This window comes from Thamnophis elegans, chromosome 2, assembly GCF_009769535.1.
Source record: "Thamnophis elegans isolate rThaEle1 chromosome 2, rThaEle1.pri, whole genome shotgun sequence".
Taxonomy (NCBI): Eukaryota; Metazoa; Chordata; class Lepidosauria; order Squamata; family Colubridae; genus Thamnophis; species Thamnophis elegans.
The window spans coordinates 100,210,209-100,232,074 of NC_045542.1; the positions used below are offsets into that span (position 1 = coordinate 100,210,209).

A 21,866-nucleotide genomic window follows, 5' to 3' on the forward strand; every position below is an offset into this window, starting at 1 on the left:
ACTAAATGAAGTGTTGTAAGTGTTGAGGGCTATCTGTACTGTAATTTTATTTGTGTATTATTAATGACCATGTTCTAGAAATTCTATGTAGTTAAAGTATTTCGCTTATGCATGCTTAATCTACCAATGGAAGTATAACTCTTTCCTGAAAGAAAGGAGCTGCTCTTCTGTGTCACTTAGTTAGCAACTTGAGGGTTACTAATTGCTGATACTCACCTCTGCCTTTAGGCACAAGATTAGCTAACAGATATTCAGAAGCAAAAGTGTTACTATGGCTTTGTGGAGGCAGCATTACTAGAAATATACTACTTAGAAATATTTTCTTTATATATTTTTGGATCATATAATTCAAACTATATGTCAAGATTTATATTTGCAGAACAAGAGTGAGAAATATAAACAACCACAATACAGGGAGCTTAGAAAACTGCCTTTATTCTATTAGTTGTTGGAAACAAGAAATAGAGAAGAGTTTAGTTTGCTGCAGAACAGCAGGACATTCACAGGATGGGAATTTGGCCAGCAGATGATAAGCAAAAGTTTATGTTCAGACTGGAACCAGATTAAGCAGGGGTTAACTTAAAGCTTCTGGAACATTCAGTGACTTTTAATGTAAAAATAATGGCCTTTCCCTTACTCCTGAAGGAGGTATTAAAGATGACTTTTCTGGGTGTGTTTAAGTCATACAAATGACTTGGATAGTTACAAATGTGGGAAGGGCACCATTCTTCATTTGACTTTATTTGAAAGTACACTCTTAAAAAAACCCAGAACACTTTACGCAGAAGTTACAAGCAACAGTATTAGGAAATCCAATTATACAAAAAATACTACATCTAACTGGGGCATATAGATTTATTTTTGGTAACACACAAAGTGGCACTAATTACATAGTAACTATAAGGTAACTAACATGAAATCACAGAACTGTCACTTCATAGCTGGGTGGGACTTTTGGTGTTTCAGAGAAATAATTTTCCAACTATTATTTTATGCTTCAGAGCTTTCAAACAGAAGGAGAAGAAAAAAAATCCTTCTTTTAAAGTGAAAACACTGAACTTATTCAGGACCTTTCCACAGCTATGCGTGCTGTACCTGAATAGGCTAGAACATGTTAGTTATGGAGTAGTTACAGCCCAATCCTCAGTGTCGCCAGCTTTTTCCCATTTGTAAAAAAAAGCGAGAAGTTAGAGAATTGTCTTGAATTAGTGCCTGGCATATTCTGCATGGCATATACTCTGCAAATGCAGAAAAAAGTTTTGTTAAAGGAATGTTGAAGTTAACCCTTATGTGCACAGATGTATTTGATGCAGACCATTATAAAAAATTATGGTTGGCTTCTAAATACTGGTAGCAAGACTCAATTTTAAATCTCTTAAGTAAATTATAGATAAATGAAAAAGGCTGGTAATCATACACTAAGATTAATAAACAGCACTTCAAAAATTCATTGAGTGCAGGGCACTGCTTCAGCCATCTTCCCTTGGCTGTGCTTACAACAGAAGGCACCCAGATTTTTTCTTGCCACGTCGGGCTTGTAAAGCAGCTCTAGTAGCCATTTCAAAAACTTCCCTCACACCGTCTTTGGTCTTTGCACTGCATTCCATGTATCCAAAAGCACCAATGCGATTTGCCATATCTCTACCTTCTTCAGGTTTGACTGGTTCCTATTAAAAAAGAAAGCTAATTAATATGAAGGCAAGGAATTTCGTCTGTGTGTATGTGTGTCTATGTGTGTGTGTTTGTTTCCAGTTCCGATGCAGTTTAGATTCTATTGTGACTAGAATAATTTGGGGCCATTCTTTTCTAGCACATTGAAACTTTCTGAAATTAATGTGATTATAATATTATCCATAGTTTTGATGGCACTTTTACATATCAATAGTAAAACTATATTTAAATTCAAGATAAATACACATTACAACAATCATTTTATTTTCCTGCATAACTCTGGGGAGCACATATGTCGGGTATTTTTATTCTGATTTAGTAACTTCAAAATTTTAAATACGTTTCATAACCTATGTAGTGTAGGATTTGTGTCGGTCTCCCCCCCCCCCCCCACCGGAAAGTCACAAGAGTTTGCAAACCTCTTAGATTTAAGTACAGAGCAATATAATGAAACCTGCAAAAGTTCAAATCTTCAAACTTTTACTGGTATTTTTTTTTAATGTCCTCACCTTGACATAAATTGCAGTATTATTTTATTTTTGTTGCATTATTCCATAAGTTGTGGTATTGAATAGAAAGAACTAGCCTCTATTTTAGATGTTCTGATTAAATTGTACAGTTGCTAGAAGACTACTACCTAAGCTAATGATATAAAATATGTTCTAGAAATTATTATTTTTTCTTGAATATTCAGAAAACTTCCAGATATTATATACAGAATCCCAGTTTAAGACAACTATATTCAGTGCCTACTGGATTCCACATAGAATCACAGAAGTTGAAGGCCATCTAGACCATAAAATCCAATCCTATGCTCCCTGGAGGAATATAAATTAAATTAATGGCAATACAGTATAATCACCACTGTGCTTGCGATTTTACACAGACACAGACACACACACACAAACACACACTTTTGGAACACTCACTCTGGAATTGGGATATTAGCTAAAAAGAGAATTGATGTTTGTATTTACATATACTGGAGAGGAAGAGATTACAAGAGTAAGCAAGCATACAATAGGGAATACACATTGAAAGGAATGCCCTAGGGAGTAGTTTAGAAGTCAAACAAAAGCTTTTAATGTGAACCTGATTAAGATCTTATCAATTTCAGACAGCAGCTGGGAGCTGCCTCAAGGTCCCAGTCAGCTAATTAGGTCTGAAGAGGAAGCTTGTTAACTTTTTAGGGACAACTCACACCCCCCATCCCCACCCCCGACTGTGGGGAAAAAAGCAACTCAGTTTATTTCTCTCTGCCCTGCAAAGTGGCAAGAAAAAGGAAAAAAAATGGCACAAGACAATGTGTACTGACTGTAATGGCAAACATGTGACAGAGAGAAAGCTGCTATGAAAGCTGCAAATACAGGAATTGGTCACAAACTTACTTTTTCATCACTGCTATAATTGCAAATGGTTGCTGTATGAGGCAGTTATTAAACAAGGACTATCTGTCTAACCAAAACTGGCACAGTTTATTTGACAAGGCTAACAATAATAAAAAAGATGACTTGCCTGCTTCATTTTAGCCAACTCCCGTCTTGTGTGTTCATCATTCCTCAAATCCTTCTTATTTCCTACCAGAATGATGGGTACATTGGGGCAGAAGTGTTTCACCTCTGGAGTCCACTTCTCTGGAATGTTTTCTGAGATGAAGCAAATATCAGAAATCAACTTTTCAATCAATATTAAAGTAAAAATAATATCCCAGATTTCTTTATCCAAAGATAATCATGGGAACTAGTTTCCCCATATCCTTCTATTTGATAGAGCAGCTGCCTCACAGAATGAGCTCTCCAGTGTCTATTTAACATAGTAGCCATGACAAGTGGTGGAGGCCTATATTGGAAAATATGTTACTAAAACATTTAAGTCAAATATTTAAATTAAATATTAGCTAAGTAAACTTAGGTAAAACATATATGAACAGTTAAAAGTCACACCTTTTCTAAGCAAAGAAAAGTACAGGCTGTTCTCGATTTACAACCATTCATTTAGTAAACTGCTTGAAATTACAATGGCACTGAAAAAAAGTGATTTATGACCGTTTTACACACTTATGACCATTGTAGCATCCCCCCAGTCACATGATCAAAATTCAGACAGTAAGCAATTTGCTCATCTTTATGACCGTTGCAGTGTCCTGGAGTGATATGATCACCTTTTGTGACTTTCTAGCAAGCAAAGTCAATGGGGAAGCAAAATTTATTTAACCACCATGTTGCTAACTTAACAATGGCAGTGATTCACTTCACAACTTTAGCAAGTAAGGTTATAAAATGGAGCAAAATTAATTTAACAACTGTCTTGTTTAGCAACAGAAATGTTTGGCTCAGTTGCAGTCACTTGTGCATTTAAAATAACACTTTGCTCTTTTCTTTCAGGCAAGGGCATGATTGTATAAAGATGAATTTCTATGACAAGATAGAGAAATTATGTTGTGACTGTACTATTGCCTCACAGTTTTATCTCATTTGTATGTTGTACAGGATGCTGATAATAGAGGTAATCCTTGCTTAATGATGGTAATTAGAACTGATAGGCTACCTCACCAAGCAATGTGATGATAAAACAAGATCCCCCTGACTCCGCTGATTTACACTGGTAGTTGGAGCACTCCCAGTTAGGCAAATCCTGCATGATCAGAGCATCCTGTGGTTAAGTAATCACCATCTGGGATCTTCTGCCAGCTTCAGTCACTGAATAAGTCATTGTTCAATAAGGACTACCTTGTACAATAATAATAATTACAGAATATGGCATGCGTTTCAATTTTTCCTACTTACCTAAACTATCTGGACTATCAATTGAAAAACACATTAGTATAACATCGGTGTCTGGATATGAAAGTGGCCTAAGTCGATCATAGTCTTCTTGTCCAGCTGTATCCCATAAAGCCAGCTCCACCTACAGGAATAATAAGTACATCCATCCGGAAAAGGAAAAAAGGACTCTGACAAAACAGAGCTAGTCAAGATTCATTTCATAGGCTGTCACTTCTCCTCATCCATATAGGCATCCTGTACAATGTATGATATTCAATTGTGATGACAAAGCTATGGGAGTACAGATAGTCCTCGACTTACAACAGTTCACTTAGTAAGCATTCAAAGTTACAACAGCACTGAAAAAAATGATCGATGACCATTTTTCAGACTTATGAACGATGTAGCAGCCTCATGGTCACGTGATTTATATTAGGATGCTTGACCACTGACACACTTTTATGATGGATGCTGTCTCCATGGATCATACGAACACTTTTGGAAACCTTCTGACAAGCAAAGTCAATGGGGATTCACTTAACAACCGGGTAACTAATTTAACAACTGCAGTGATTCACTTAATAAATATGGCAAGAAAAGTCGTAAAAGACTTATTTAATAAATGTCTCACTTAGCAACATAAATTTTTGGCTTAATTGTGGTTGTAATTTGAGGACTACCTGTAATTCCTTGTTTTTGAGGCTGACCTGAAGCCGTGCTTCAAGTTCTTTGATGGCTTGTTGAAACAAACTGTTAAAATCCATTTACATCTTCAAGCATGTTCATTATTACTATATGTGACTGTTTTATGGATATTAATATCATAGCATAAGTAAGTTTAAATAATTCTGAATATTCAGGCCTGTTCCAATTTGCAAATTATTTATAAGAAATAAATCCTATATTAAATTATGGGTTAATTTCCACTTAGTTTTTTTTATGTGCCATTGCAAAAGCTTCTGTACAACAAAAATTTAATTTGGAAATCTACAAAGATCTACATGACACCATTTCAAGGTTTCAGATATGATGCTAAAGCAGTGCATCTCCCGGAGTCGCATCTCACCTTCCTGTCTTCAGCAGGACCATTTATGAATGGAAGAGATTTTACCACTGTGAGAAGAGCATTCTGGATCCAACATATGTCACAAAACTTTAGTTCGTGTATGTTAGTCTATAAAGTTTTTAAAACAGAGTGGCAGAAAAACATACCTGCTTTCCATCAACTTCAATATCTGCTACATAGTTTTCAAATACTGTAGGAACATAAACTTCAGGAAACTGGTCTTTACTAAATACAATCAGCAGACATGTCTTGCCACAGGCACCATCACCAACTATCACCAGTTTTTTCCGAATGGCTGCCATAGCTGTGAGGAAAAAAAACCCCAAATTGATTATTAAAACATGCAAGAATTTTTTTAAACTTAAGATATTTCATTGAATAAGGGAGACAAGGAAAATGGTAGCAAAATGACTGAGAGTTAACTTTTATTGCTATTTCCTCCATTCAGAAACTTTCTGAGGTTCCATTCCTATAAATTAAACTGCACCTATCAATTCATTTCTTGTTCTAGGCTTAAATACAACAATGAAATCTAAGACTGCAGAGAAGAATCTAGTTTCATTTTTTGGAACCCAATATGCATTGTAGTCTGGTGCAAAATACATATATGGAATTAAAGAATACAGAACTAGAACATGTGTCCAGAATAGAACAAACGTCACAAATCTCTAAAAAAAGTCTATCCAAAATTTAAGATTAACTGAGAGTGATTCTGTTGCTGTCAAACAACTGGAAATCATATAATACTGCCATTATACAGAGTCCTACTAATTGACCCAGTTGTTTCTTTGGCTAACATAATAGCTTTTTTTTAAACAAGGCACTGGTTCTCCTCTCAACTCATATTTTTGTATATACAACACTGGGTTTCTTGGATTTTTGCCATCTTCTCCTTAGCTGAAACATTGCAGATGTTCTACTTCAATCTACAGCATTGTATCACTGTCTTTCTTTATTGTATTGCATAAGGAAATAGAAAGGAAATTATGGGCATGTCTGATGATGTAATAGCCATTTCTGATTCTTTGCCATAACAAAAATATTACATATTATTTCCTACTCCTGCAGATAATTCATTCACTATACAAAGGACAGATTGGAAATTCAAGTGAGCTAATCCAAACTGAGTCTTAAGTCTGAGGTCATGCTATAAATAAAAACAGCATGATCACATCAGTCTATCATCTTATTTATCCATCATCATTCATCCAGAAGGCTCTACTGCAGCCAAATAGTTTGCTTCCTTTTGGATACAATGATTGTGCTCAAAACAGAATGTGTATCTGTATGCGTGTAAATAAAAAATATGATATAATGAATATAAACCTAAAGTGGCAATGCAAGTATTATTTATATGTACATTATCAATCCTTAATGTTTTAAGTAAGTAAAATGATTTCAGTTTTAGAAATATTTGAATAGCCATGTTGCTTAACAGATATATTTACTGAATCACAATCCCTTTGCCCTTTCCGTTTCTTTGTGCTCATGGTCATCTCCCCCCCCCCCCCACGTTCTCCTTTGCTTAAATCCTTTTCTTTTGAATAATTACAGTTCAGTGTCTTTTCAATTCCCTTAAAGAGATAATGTTTATTTTAAGACATGGAACCCTATCAAGTGTATCAATCCAAAGATACTTTATATGTGGTCTACCTAGGAATGTTGCTACATCAATAGAAGTGATCTGATCATAATCCAACTTCCAAGTGGTTTTCAAGGACAACCACATATAGTAATGGTGCTGAGAAGTGACTAGGGCATGAGTGACTGCCAAAATTGCTCAGATGATATTATAAAATATATACAACTTATTTTGTGACTCAAAACATGGGGGAATACTGCCACTAATTTTGGGCGATTTTACTATTAAAATCCATCAGTACAAGAACTGCATGTGGTTTGCAGTTACAGACTGCCCTCCATAATTCATTCACAAAAATGTAGACGAGTATCCAATTCAAAACAGTAACCTGGAATACACCTAACTTTCTTTAAGCAATCCAACACAATTACTTCAGTGTACAATACTGACTTACTTTAATGTACCACAGGATATATTATTTTTGTTGCCTCAGTCCAACATAGCTATTTTGTAAACTGACATAATCTATTCATGAGACAATTAAAGATCCTCTTTGTGCAGTCTTTTATTTCCTTCCCCTTCCCATCCCTACAACCTTGGGAAAAAGACTTGTCATGAAGCTCAGGGAGTTTTTAAAGTGGCAAATAAGGAAACCATATCTCCCCAGTTCCTTTAATGTATTTATTTGCTGCTTAAAAAGCCTTATTAGGGGCATAAAGAACAATTTATTTGAGAAACTTAAAAAAAGATATGCATTTCATCAAATTTTACTTTTGCAAAATTTGAAAATACTTAGGCAACATCAATTTCCAAGAATACTGCTTGCTTAGTAACTTGGTCAGAGGCAATAACATTGCTGTCAGAATAGTATTAGCGGTGGTCTTTGTTTAAGGGCTTCTGGTTCCATTCAAAGTTACAATGGTACTGAACAAATGCTATTTATGAGAGGTCCTCATACATATGGCCACTACAGCATCCTATAGCCATGTAATCATGCTTTGCAACATTCCCTGCAGACTTCCAACAAGCAAAGTCACGAGGAAGCTGGTAGGAAGTTAGAAGCTGCAGTCACATGAGGTTCTCACTGAATGATGGTAACTTGTATTGTGGGAATTGCCATTACTAAGCACAGTGACATGGTTTTTCAACTTACAACGTATTATTTAAAAAGAGTTTCCAGTCTGAATTAGCATTGTTAATCTTAATTCCTAGACTTTTCCAGTGATATATGTTTTAAAAAATGCTTTAAGTAGCATATTTTGTGTAAAACAAATATATAGTTAATGTTGGGGAGTAAAATAAGCCCCTTGAATAGATGTTTCATATAGCTTGCATTTTTCTTTAAATGAGATGATTTTAATTCAGAAATGAATTAAACATTGCTCTCATGTGCTTTCTACAGCAAGGTAATTGGTAAGAATGTGCAAAGTGTTCCATTCCAAGGATAGAACATTTTGGGAAGCTCTGGAACGTTCTGTATTTTTCCAGTTATGCTGATCTGGTTATTTGCACTGGTCAGAAATTTTCCAGAAGTACATTTCTGAAACAGGAAACAGTCTATCCCAGAGGATTTCTGGAAAACTGTTGGACTACCTCCAGAAGAGCCAGAGAGGAGTGGCCCACAAGAAAAGTGAGTGTTTTAGAATAGAAGGTTTTCCAGTATCCTAGTAGCTGCAATCAATTCTTATTAAACACTCATATTTATAGTTGGCCCTCACACTACAGACCTTTAGAAAGACATTTGGGACTTGGCTCTTTCCCTGGATACTTGTCTCAGAATGAGCAAAATTCCCAATTAGTAAGACCTAGCATATTTAATTCTGATCATTGTTTGCTTTGTTTTAATGGTATAGGTTATTTTTCTTTAATATTTTTGTGCAATGTTTTTTGTATGCCACTCAGTGTCAGTATATGAGTTGGGTTGCCATGTACACATCCCAAATAAATAATAATAAAGAAAAGTATCTTTAACTGTGTAAAATATGTTTCCACAGTTGGCTTTGGAGATTACTTTCTCTATTATTCCATGAGCGGGTAAGAAAAAAGAAAAATCTGCAAGAGTTAAAACTGTTTCCTGTAGTTAAATTCAGTGCATGAAGTAAGCTGTTGCCAGCTGCCAAATGCTACATTAGCTTTCTTAATCAAAAACTCAAGAAGAACAAGACGCACCAAGTTTTTGAAGAGGTAAATTAAAAAAAAAAAAGTGTTTGCCCTCCCCAGCCCCCAGGAGCACTCTGCAGGCCTCCCAAACCCTCTGCATGCTCCATTTTTTGTGAAAAAGGGGCATACAGAGAGTTTGAGAGGCCTGCAAAGTGTTCCTGGGGGCTGGGGAGGGCAAAAACAGCCCCATTTTTGTGAAAAACGGGCCCGTTTTCACTCATTTTTGCCCTTCCCAGTCCACAGGAGCACTCTACAGGCCTCCCAAACACACTGCATGCCTCATTATTTTGTGAAAAATTGGCCCATTTGCATAAAACCAGCCCATTTTTAGCTTGTTTTTGCCCTCCCCAGCTCCCAGGAGCACTTTGCAGGCCTTCCAAAACCCTCTGTGCATCCATTTTTGCAAAAAACAGGATGCACAGGGCGGGGTTTCGGGAGGCCAAAAATGTTGTATTCAGTGTATAAGACGCACCCCGATTTTCACCCTCCTTTTTGGGGAAAAATGGTCCATCTTATACTCTGAAAAATGTGGTAAATGTTTATAAATAAATCCCTGTGTTCAAATTCCATACCAAATGGAATAGAAAAAAGTTTAATGACCCAGTCCAATTTTATTTTTTGTCTATATCAACGTTAAGGATCAGAGTAATGTTAAATATATCAACATCCTTAATCAAAACAGTTTTCTTCTCTTCTAATGTCTTCTAATGTCAACAACCAGGAAATGAACACTGCATTTATAGCAAGCCCATATTTATAGTAAATCTGAGCAAAGGTCAGTTCCAAACATCACTACTGCCTCATACGTTAAATTAATAACTATGAATAAATATCTTAGACAAGCTTAGCCTACTTTATAGAACTCTTTTTTAGTTCTATGAACTAACTATTCTTTAGTTCAGGGTCTGATTTATCACAAGACATGACTAAAATCATTTGAAAACTATGCCATATCAAAATGGATTTACAAATTTAAATATAATGTTCAAAAGCAATACAATATGCAACATAGGAAGCTACTTTTTGAAAGGTTCAAGTCAGAATCTTTAGTAGATGCCAAGAATTGTTCGATTATGAATATAATCAATTAAGTTGCGACAAGCTGCTTTAATTGGAATTGACTCCTATTCTGAAAATGAGATTTCTACATCTTTATATATTTACCCATATGTACAGTACTGTAGAAATATTATTTTAAAAAAATACAAACAGATTTTGCTCTTTGGGGGGAACACAATTGTTTTTACCAAAACAGAATCAGGAGAAGTTTTCTGTTTTCTCAGTCCTTTGTATACTCTCCAAATTTAATTCAGAGGGATGGAAAACTTTCTGGTGCCAATGCCGAGGGTCTGAAAGACGGAAATCAAAAGGACCACTGCAGAACAAAATTTCTATGTCTGTAAGCATGGACTTGCTGTTACGTTTCAGAAAATACAGAATGGTGAATTATCAAATAAGAGAATAAATTGGGGCAGAAAAATATATGCCTTTTTAGCCTTTGAGTCAGTAATAAAATACCACATCTAATGCTTCCAGCCACTAGTATCATATGTATTTAGGAACTTTATAATTTAAACATTTTATTCATAATTTACTCTGTCATTATGAAGTAGGAGTACAAAAATCATGAATAAAAATTTATTTTTCATCCACTATAATTATCCCAGGCAAATTTCATTTTTTATATTACTGTAATGGACACAATAAAAAAGAAAATGAATTTAAAATTTGAACTGGATCTTTAGAATCTTTGAAAAAAATAACTATTGAACCACTACAATGTATACAATGTGGCTATCCTAACAAAAATATATCCCCTTCCACTGCTTTTATGGGTTGTTTTCCACATACATATAAACCATAACGTAATTTGTCCTAGTTTACTCTACTATGCCATTTCTGCTCTTATGGCTTCATATGTGGGCCAAATTACAATGATTTGTAAAAAAAATTTTTAAAAAAAGATCACGCTTTATAAATGAACCAAACCAATAAATATAAAGAGACAGTATCTAGATTTATTTTTTTTTAAAAAGGTTTTAGTCACATATTTTGTCATTTGCTTCATGTTTTGAAGTGTAGCAAGCTGAGTGGGACCCAACATTTTAGACATTCAATTCAAGAGGGGAAACTGAAGGTAAGTATTTAGCATTTCAATTTAATAATTACTTTTTCTCTAGTCACAAACATTATTTTCCTTATTCCACTTTTCTCTCCCAACTGAATATATTTAATTGTACTCTAACCTGAGCCTTTGAAGTTAGGCTGCTTACAAAGAAAAGGTAAACATAGTATCCATTTATCAATGGTAAATTATCTGTAAACCTGTGCCATCTTACTGGGGTTTAATTATTTTGTTTACTTTAAATGTCTACAATTTATAATCTGTACAATCAAAAGTCAATCAATCTTTTCTGATATTTTGTCATTTTTACTCTGTGTGTTAAACTAAAGCTGGCAAAATAAGTCATAAATTGATGTTTCTGAATGCTAAAGCTAATATGAAAAGAGATAGAAGACACACTGAAAAAGCAAACTCCATGAACACAACAATAAAGCTCCAGCTTTTCTCTCTCTTGTCTTATTGCCTCTTGTTTTTTTGAATTCTTTATTTACTTAAAACATTTGTGTAGTTTCCTATCTTCCTCAGCATAAACTTGGGCAAAGCAACAATCCTCCAGATGTTCCCAAAGGTAACACAACTTCACAAAAAAAGTTTAGAACTTCACTAGGTTCCAGCCTCACAGCACCTGGAGGCTTGTGGGAAAAGCCAGATCTTCAGAGCTTTTGGGAAGTCTAAGAGAGTAAGGATCTGAGGGGGAAGTGTGTTTCAAGGAGTGTAGTTAGTGGAATTAAAATCATGCTTGTTGCACAGACATCAGCCCAAATCAGCATTTATATATATTCTTTCAGGTACATGCTTTTTACCCATATACCCTATGTAACTTCCTTGTATTAATTTTCACATCATCCCTTAATTATAATCTCTCCACAAACTGAGAGGGTGGAGGTGAGAGTGGTCATTTTCCTCAAATATCAACCATTCCATTATTTCCATACTGGTAATGCATCTTCTTGGGCAGCATTCTTTTGTTATCCTGTGCTTTTCTGTTTTAGCTAAACAATAAAAGCTATTAATTTCACTACTGTGGGCAAGTTTAGGCTGTTTTCAAGTCATTCATAGGGAACTGATTATAGCTAATGAAATGCTGCAAAAACAACAAAAATCAGCTCTAAACTATTTTAAGCACTGTATGTAGAATGGAATATATATGAAATGGATAAGTTCTCTTTCTAAAAGATTAAACAAAAGGAATAATCTCCTACTTTCAGAACAGTTTGAAATTATTTGCAAAAGTCAACATATAAATGGACTTCATGTTACATATATCTGTGAATTATACTCTTCGTAATAGATTTTTACAGAACTTCGCCCTTTACAATCTAGTTTTGAATATTAATGATTGTACATCAGAACTGCAAATCAGAGTACTCTACTATAAAACAAGATTTTTCTATACATAATTTACATGTATAAAACATCCATTGTAAAAATACTTTTTTCAAAAACAATCTGGTTTATTCAGCATGTTTTGTTATCTGTTAACATGTATGCTGTCAAATCTTATTTCTCTTCCATTGTAAGAATTGGTTTATTCTTGGCCATTAAACTCAAACTGTTTCCCTATGCAGAAAAGTACCCAGCTCACTTGTTCCTACTGAGAGGATTAATAAAATCATTCAGTAGAAAGATAAGGCTGGAATGTGGAGGGAAGTGAGCAGCTTATCAAAATTCTAGTTTTTGCTCCTCTATTAAAGGGAAAAAATTGTTGCTCTGTTCTGTTGATGGTTAATAAACTAATGATAAAAGAATGGCTGAGCGTGCAGAAAGTCTAACTAAAGGTCACTTGCCCGTAAATGATTTATAAATAAAAATGGGGCATGTGAAAAATGAATCTAATATGATATATGACCTATCTATAATAACACATAAATGTAGTTTAATACCAAGTAAATAAAATGGTTTTTTTCACAAAAGTAATAGAATTTAGAAAATGTATGTAGCATGAAAGGGGAAGCATAAATCAATATCTGGTTTCTAGAACTAAAAGTTAAATATCAGTTGACTTAAATTTTAAATGTCAGAGTATATTTAAAACTTGTCAATTGATGCAATTCTTTTCCTACGAAAGGATTCATAAAATATGTTAGTCTAGGAGAAATAGATGTGGAAGCTTCCAATTACTTCTATATAGCCGCAACTGAGCCTTTTTCTACCTTTCCTTCCTACCACATTTTAGCCTAAACAAAAATTTTAAATTTATTTTTAAATATGAAATGATATGAAAAGAAAGAACAGTACAAGAGAAACAAAAGTAAAAAAAATTGTGGGTGTAGTTTCACTGCAAGTGACACAATTTTAGTCACCAATGTTCATCAGTTCTGTCCAGATAGACATGTATATAGATGGAGACAGTTTATTTATAAATTACTTTTCTAATTAATTAAAAACAAAACAAGTGTAAGTAAAACAATCATTAAATAAGTCAAGATTCTCAGTCAATTTGATATTTTAACAAATGCTATCTCAGATTTTAAAAATGTTTTGTTAAATCCAAAGGATAACATAAACATTGATTTTCTTATATTGCATCATATGGAGTATGCTGTACCATATGGAAAAATGGGCAATACACTAGAAAAGCTTCCACCGATGTTAAGAATATGTGTCATTTATTATTTCTTTAGCCAATATTCTTTAATAAAGAGTGCCAGGCTGACTCACTAATTTGCAGTAACAAATCCTCTTCTTAATTCATTCCAAGAGTATATTTGTATAGTATTTAGAAGTTTCCTCAATCTTAAATGATGTGGATATACTGTATTAGTATATTAAAATCTAACATCTTTTACTGGTACCCTATCATGACTTTGCAAAGAAAATTTATCTAAAAATAGATAGATGACCAATGCTTATGCAAAATATATTTATTAGATCAATCCCATAGTGATACACTACCACTGACTACTTCTGCCCAAAGTTTTTTTACGTGCCAGACTTAAATGAGATAATGTCATATTTATTCTTCAGGGGCAGTCAGAAGCAGGACAAACCATTTTTATTGTGTCCTGCAAAGCTCAGTCCAAATAATATTCATTTTCTTGTCAGGAGAGAAGTTAAATGTCCTGGAAAGGATAAAAGTGGCACCCCAAATGTAATTAAGCAAACACACTTGTTACCATAACCAGAATATCCAGGAAAAGCTACAAACTTCATTACCTGTGACCAAAAAAATCACCATCTGGAATTAATTTAACTCATTTGTCTTCATGCAGCCTGTTAATCAGTAATATTCCTTATTATAGCAATTTTATGTATATATTTAATCTAGAGGAAATTGGTCTTTAACAAGACAAATATTACAGACACAATGGCACCCGGAGACTTGAGATACCACAGGCAGACTGGGGAAATTTTGAAAAAGAGATAATTGAACTTTCTACATACACTAAAAGTAGTTTTCTGGACAGAGGAATAGATCCTTAACCCAAAGGACTGAAGTTCTGGGAAAGCTCTTTAACAAGGCTACAGCTGGTTGGATGGGAAGATCTCAAAGCAAACATATTTTCTTTGCAACAGATGAAAAAGATGATTAATAATTCTTTCCAGCATAGATTCAAGACAAATGTCATCAAAAAGAATAACTACTGGAAAATAATTTTTTTAAGATCCAAAAGTGCCAGACATGTTTACCATGGTCAATGATACCAAATATCAACAAATTTCAAAAGATTGTTTGCTCGAATGCTTTTTTGATCACCAAAGAAATTCCACATGGCAAACACACTAGATCAAAACAACAATAAAAAGAGTAAAGTGACAAAAACAGGTAACCCTACATGACCCTATATATTATGGAGGATAACCCACCCACCCAAGAATTAAACAATTAGAATAAGCTAATTATTATCTCAAGGCTTGCTGGAAGAGCTTTACAACTGAACAAGATCAAGACTATACAATCCTGGGGTGGGGGTGCTGCTCCACGGGGCATGTGAAGCTACAGAGAATTTTAACCCTCAAGATATTCAGCATAGTTTAGATGCATCTGAAGTTGTGATGCCCCAAACTTTTTAATCACATTGGTTAAAATAGCAGACTGTAATTAAGATTGGCCCATCGTAATAATTACCCAAAACTAAATCAAGGATATGTTCAGAAGAGGCTTCTGAAAATTTCTGAGAAAATTGTCCTCACTCACAAATAGACATCCAATGACTCTATTGGTTTATTCAGTCAAGAAAGACAAGGGTGATAGCAGCTTTTGCTGCTTGAATATTCTGACTATATCCAGAATTTGTGAGCTGAGAAGAGTCCAAAATAAAATAGTTACATTCACACTAGAAATATGGATTTCCTCAATACTGTAAATTTAAGGAAGCAGATACAGGTGAGCCTGTAAAGAATGCTATCAAAGTGGACCACCAGTCGTCCCAATTTCCCCTACCAACAGCCTAGTGAAGTACGTCTCATGCAACTTAACAATCCAATGAATGAACACAGTGCTGACAGGAAAGTTTTCTTTGCTGTTCTTGCAACCACAAATTATCTCTAACTGCACTCTAGTCCAGTGATGGCAAACCTTTTCGGCACCGAGTCCTGAAAAGGGAGCGCACTCTCGCATCTGGGCCGCAACCCAGAAGAAGAGCAGCCCATGGGGCATGCATGCAGTGGCAAATGAACTTCTGGTTTCCGGCGCGTGCATGTGCGCTGGCCAGCTAGTCTTCCGGTTAATGGCGTGCATCCATGCACGATGATCAGCTGGCTGGCACGCATGCTCACGCCAGAAAATGGAAGACCAGCTCTTCCACTTTCCGGCACTGCCACATGCACGAAGGCAGGCTGATCGTTGTGTGGGCATGCCTGCCAGAAATCTAGAAGAGGAACAGGTGACGCCACACATGCCAGGCGACATGGATCCACGTGCAACTTGGATGGTGCTACTAACTCCATCTTGGATCGGAAGCACATTCTTGGTCTTTTAGGAGTAGTAAAAGCAGCAGAATTTCTCTTGCTACCAGAAAACTAACCATTATCATATAATAGACTTCTATGGACCACAGTCTAGTTCATCAATCATCATTTATCATCTCACAATTGTATGTATGTATGTATGTATGTATGTATGTATATTATATTATATTATATTTGTAAGAGAATACTAAAAGCACAGGAGACAACTAGGGTAGTACTGTATTTTACTACTGTACTCAAGAAAAACAGTCACAAATATTTGCAGAAAGTGACCACTCAAAAAATAGTTGCTGGTTTTGACATAGATATTTTGATGGGATGATTGGCATATTCCTCAATAGTAGTATTAAATCTCTATGTGACTTTCGGCTCAGTCTTCTTACACTTAAATTGACCTTTATGATTAATTTGTTCACAAGGGCAAATGTTGAAGACAGTGACAAAGCATTTGAGAAGTTGAAATATTCCCTTATTGGATATTTCTGACATTCATGTGTGTGCAAGTGTTCTCTTGCAGAGAGTTCTCTATTCCTAACCAAGTGGAAAAGGGCAGAATTTTTCAAAATGTATTTAATGGAAACTCTATAGTTCCAGGAAAGCTTGGGGAGGTTCTGTGAGATTAAAGGCAAAATAAAAAAAAGAACAGAGCCAATTTTCTATCATTAGAACTTTGCCTTTTAATCAGGGCTTTTTTTTAAATGAACAAGTTCTTCAGCCTGAACAAACCCCCTGCAATAAGTCACTTCTGATTGATGATGGTACATTATCATATTGAACAGTGAGTTTTGTGAATAACCAGTATTTTATAGGTAATGATTAACTCACAAAGGTTGAAAAGGCAACGAAGGATCCACACCAGTACCTTATTTGATTGTACTTAACATCTATGTATAAATTAATCATTATGTTTCTTAGTTCTTGAAAAACCTTTGTGCAATTCATCCAGAGAAAGCACTGGTTAATGAACCATGGAGAAAACAAAAGAACTGTCAGAAGCTCTGTGAAAGAAAATAGTTTCAACTTTATACATAAGGAAAAGGACATAAAAAGATACCCAAATGTTTGAAAATGCCAATTAGTACTGTTCAAATGCTCATCAAGAAGTGAAAAATTAGGGGTCTGCTAAAACCAAGAAAGATGTCAGACACAACTGCCAGGAAAATTTATAAGGATGCAAAGAAAAAAAATCCATAGTTTAACATTTACTGCAATACATGCTTCTCTTAAAGAAAGTGGTATGGTTATGCACAATAAGGAGATACTTGAACAAAAATGAGCTGCATGGTAAAGTTGTCAGAAAAAAAGCCATTGTGGATTGCTTCATCAATACCACAAAAGAGCACATTCACAATATGACAGACAGCACCTAGAGAAACCTCAAAATTAGCAGAGCAAAATCATTTGGAGTAATGAAACCAAAACCAAACTTTATGGCCATAAGTATAAATATTGTTTGGAGAGCAGCCTATACAGCGGAGCACACCATTCCTACTGTGAAGCATGGAGGTGGATCTCTGGTATTTATTTTTGGGGTGTGTGTCTATGTGCGTAAGGTACAGTGGCATGGAAAATTTATTCAAAACTGATGGCAAGATGAATGCAGAATATTATCAGAAAATAGTGGAGGAAAATATGCATTCATCAGCCTGCAAACTGCGCATGGGACACACTTGGGCTTTCCAACATGACAATGACCTGAAACATAAGGTTAAGTTTACCCTTCAGTGGCTGCAGCAAAACAAAGAGAAGGTTCTAGAGTGTCCATCACAGTCTCTTGATCTCAACAACTTTGGTGAGATCTCAAATATGCAATTCATTCATCCTAGACAACCAAAGAATATACAGAACCTGGAGTTTTGTCAAGGATGATGGACAGATTCACCACAAGAAAAAATTAAAGAGTTCAATTCACAATTATCACAAAAAACTGTGAGCTCTCACTGATGCCAAAGGTGCAATATTAAGAACCAAGGGCATGTACCCCTTTGAAAGGACCATTTTATTATTTCTTTTATTGCTTTAGTTTAATGATTGTGTTATTCTGTGATGCTTAATAGTTTAATTTGAATCACAAATTCTGCAAGGGATATGTAAACTTATGAGTACAACTGTAATTGCCACTGTCTGGCTTGTTTGCATGTTATTTCCTTTGCCTTATTGGTTTGGTTTTCTCTAGACTATTCCCAGTAAGATAGTTATATATTTATCATTCTTCAATTATATTTCATGTATCATATGAAATGAACTATGGTTCATAACAGCATATATAATTGTACTTTTGATTCTCAAATTTGGAGACCACCTACTAATCAAAAGGATAGTCTTGTGGAAACTCAACTTCAAGTTAGTGATCTTTATACAGATCTATACAGATCTATTATCAAATAACCAATGCAGCACTGATACAATATCAATTGAGAGAGAGAGAGAGAGAGATAATGAAATATTATCTGATTACCAATGACCTCACTACAAATACTACAGTGACCTTACTGCCCCTGTAAAAAGTACATATGGGTCTCTACAAGATAGATGCTTCAAAACTGCATAGGAACCAAATCCTATAAGAAAAACCAATCACCATCTATCTTGTTTCCAATGCCTAGATCACATACCTGATCAATAAGTATATCATAGCTTATAGTATCAGAAGTCATGAAAAAACTAGAGAAACTTAACATTGCTACAATTGGTTCTTTTTCTGGCAGATTCTATATTAATTGTCAAGGTGATCAGGGCTACTTGACAGCCACAGTCTTGAAACTATTCAGAAATGCTGATTAGCAATGAAGATTCCAATGTTTTATGTACAACTTCCACACGGTTCAGGAAAACACATCCAATTGTTCCACTTGTTGTATCCCAAAATATCTGAAGGGTATCAGGTTACCTATACCTGAGGAATGTTTTCTCCAAGAGCATCTGGATCCATTATTATTCTTATGATCAATCCTCAAAAATATGTTACCAATGTGATAATAGATGTTAAAAATTCTGCTTCTTGGAGTTCATTTTAATTTCAGTTCCTGTCAGCTTGTAAATAATCAAGATGGAAAAGAATATGGTCATAAATCCTCTGTCCACTGGACAAGAATTCAAAATTACATTGCATGATTTAGTAAACTGACTAAATTAACCAAAACACAAACATGTTTCAGAACAAAAAGTACTCTTGTTCATATTTTTTTAAACACAGAACATTGTATAAACAATTCTTCCTTACTCTGATTACACAGTCTTCTCTTCTACTGCAGTGTGCAACACACAATATTAATATGGTTGCTATGGTAATCACAATAGCAACTTGATAGGCCTTCATTATTTGACAGGTGTTTGTTAGGAGAAAAACTACTGACTTTAATAGAGATTAACTATCCTGGCTACTAAATTTGCAGTATGGAAATATTAATATTTATCACTAATTGCCTGCTAGTTTCAGAGCAATGAAGCATGATAGATCTTGTTGCTACTTTTATTAGTCATAGCATGCAGTGATTGGTTATAGCCATAATCATAATTAGATTTATCTTTCCCTGATGTTACATTGTGTAAGACAAAATCCAAAAATCTGCAACATTCATGAGACGAACAAATGGTATATTTAAAAGTCTAATAGAAAAATATTTTTCTGCATAATTCTCAAAAATATTAATTATGATGGTCTTATTACTGATTTATATACCACATTCTCTCCTCATTCAGGCCAGAATTCTTCATTTATAAGGCACAAATCATAGAATATCAACAGACAAAGGAACCACTGTGGCAGCTTTGGCCACTATGTTGCTATTTTAGTGGTAAAACAAAATAATATTTTTACTGTCTGATGCCTCAAAGTCATCCAGTGAGTTTCATGGCATAATTTAACCCTGTACCCAGATCTCACCAGGGTACAATGCTGTGCTATTATATCTTATTTGTTCTATATAAAATTAACATGTGTGTTAGAATTCATAAATCATAAAGACAGAGATCTCACCTCAGCCACAAAATCTCTAGTTTCAGGCAAAACACTGTTCTTTCACTTTCAGCACCACCTAAAATTGGGAAAGCAGATATATTATAGCGTTATTGAATTATTGCTTATAAAGTAACCTAAAAAAAACTCAAAATATGTACTAAGAATTATTTTAGCAAAAGTTACCTCAAAACATATAGTTAGAACTTATGGATATAATTACACTAAGTAATTAATGGGAATACTCAGGAAACCCTTTGCTTTTATGCTTCTTACCTTAAAGAAGATAGTCAATCAATGTTCATCAATGTATTAATTTTCTTACATTATTTAGCTGAGCTACTTATTTCGTAACTTATCAAAACAGTATTCATAACCACTTCAAAACAGCCTTCTCCTTAAATAAGTGGGATGCTCTTAGGACAAGAAGGCCTAGAAATATTAACTCCAAAAACTACCAAAAAAAGAGCAGGCTTTTAAAACCAAAGCTTCTTTGCAAACATTAGGGCCAGATGGACTGTTCATGATACTCCTATTCTGCAAGGATTCAGCAGAAACACCCCGAGGATTTTAGTGAAGTCTAAAAAAAAAACCTCAAACCCTAGTCCACTTAACTTCTTTCGTTTAGGTTTTTTACGTCTTATTTTGACTTTTAAACACATATGACGAAGAACTTGGGGAGGGATCCGACGCCCCTTCTCCAGGCGAATAAGGAACAAAATTATTCATATTCAGAAGAGGAGGAGGAGGAGGAGTGGCGGGGGGGGGGCGGAAGGGAGGAAGACGTCCTGATAGGACCGAGGCCCACCGGGAGACCGTTTTGTTTCCGCCTCTTCTTCGAGACCCCCCTCCGCTTAACTCCGCCAAAGGGGAGAGCAGCCTGCGACGTACCCTGAAGTCGACGGAGACGTGAGCCTCCCCTTCACCCCCCCCCCCACGCCTCGCCCCGCCGCCCTCGCACAGCAACAGAGTCGAGGGAGCCTCGGCGCCCCCTCCCCTCCCCTGGTTTCCCTCAGCCCCCGCCCAAAGGAGCGCGCGCGCCAGTGCCGAGGCGGGGAGGGGGGCTTCCTATCCCAACCGCCTCTCCGGAAGAGAAGAGAGCAGAGGAGAGGAAGAAGAGGCTCCCGGAGCGGCCGCTGTTGGCGGGTGGGGCAGGCCGCACTGGGAGCGGCCGCGGACGGCCAAGCTTCCGCTCCGTTCCACTTCTGGGTTTCTCTTCGTCGGAGCCCGCTCGCCGTGCGAGGGAAGCTCGGCAGCCCCTTCCGACCCACTACCTGAGGGTGGGGGGGCTCTCCTGTGTCTCCCCGGCGCCGCCTCCTTATCCGTCCACGGGCCCAAACTCCGGCGGCAGCTAAGAACGGAAACCGGCGGGGCGGGTGAAGGAGGGAAGCGCGTCCACGGCCTCATACAAAACGCGACGTGCGCGTTCCCACCCCTCCGTGCAGCCAAGCGGCCAATCAGCGACGGCGGCGCGGAGGATGCTGGGAAAAGGCGCTATAAAAGCCCGCAATCTATTTGTGAACACTGTAACTTTCTCGGCAGCGTGAGGAGGTGGTGGGTGGGGCGCGCGGATAAATTTTGTGTGTATGTTTACATGTAAAGTAGGATTCAAGGCCAGGTTAATTTGC

The 21,866-nt window shown here is 36.0% G+C and overlaps 1 protein-coding gene across 1 annotated transcript; it reads right to left on the reverse strand.

The window, feature by feature from the left end:
* Positions 1–415: 415 nt before the first annotated feature.
* Positions 416–21,659, reverse strand: RHOA (ras homolog family member A). The gene is made up of 6 exons (XM_032210021.1): positions 21,513–21,659; positions 20,260–20,317; positions 5,649–5,806; positions 4,458–4,578; positions 3,187–3,317; positions 416–1,667 (listed from the first exon to the last, which is right to left on the reverse strand). The coding sequence occupies exons 3-6, from the start codon at positions 5,802–5,804 to the stop codon at positions 1,494–1,496; spliced, it is 582 nt and encodes a 193-aa protein (XP_032065912.1). The 5' UTR covers positions 5,805–5,806; positions 20,260–20,317; positions 21,513–21,659; the 3' UTR covers positions 416–1,493.
* Between the last annotated feature and the right edge of the window lie 207 nt (positions 21,660–21,866).

Bases quoted from the DNA above. Each gene is read 5' to 3' on its own strand.
- RHOA (XM_032210021.1), bottom strand. From the start codon at position 5,804: ATGGCAGCCATTCGGAAAAAACTGGTGATAGTTGGTGATGGTGCCTGT. The intron at 4,579-5,648 runs GTATGTTTTTCT...TTATTCCTGTAG, and splicing joins TTGAAGTTGATGGAAAGCAG to GTGGAGCTGGCTTTATGGGA. The intron at 1,668-3,186 runs GCAAGTCATCTT...CTTTTTTAATAG, and splicing joins AGTTGGCTAAAATGAAGCAG to GAACCAGTCAAACCTGAAGA.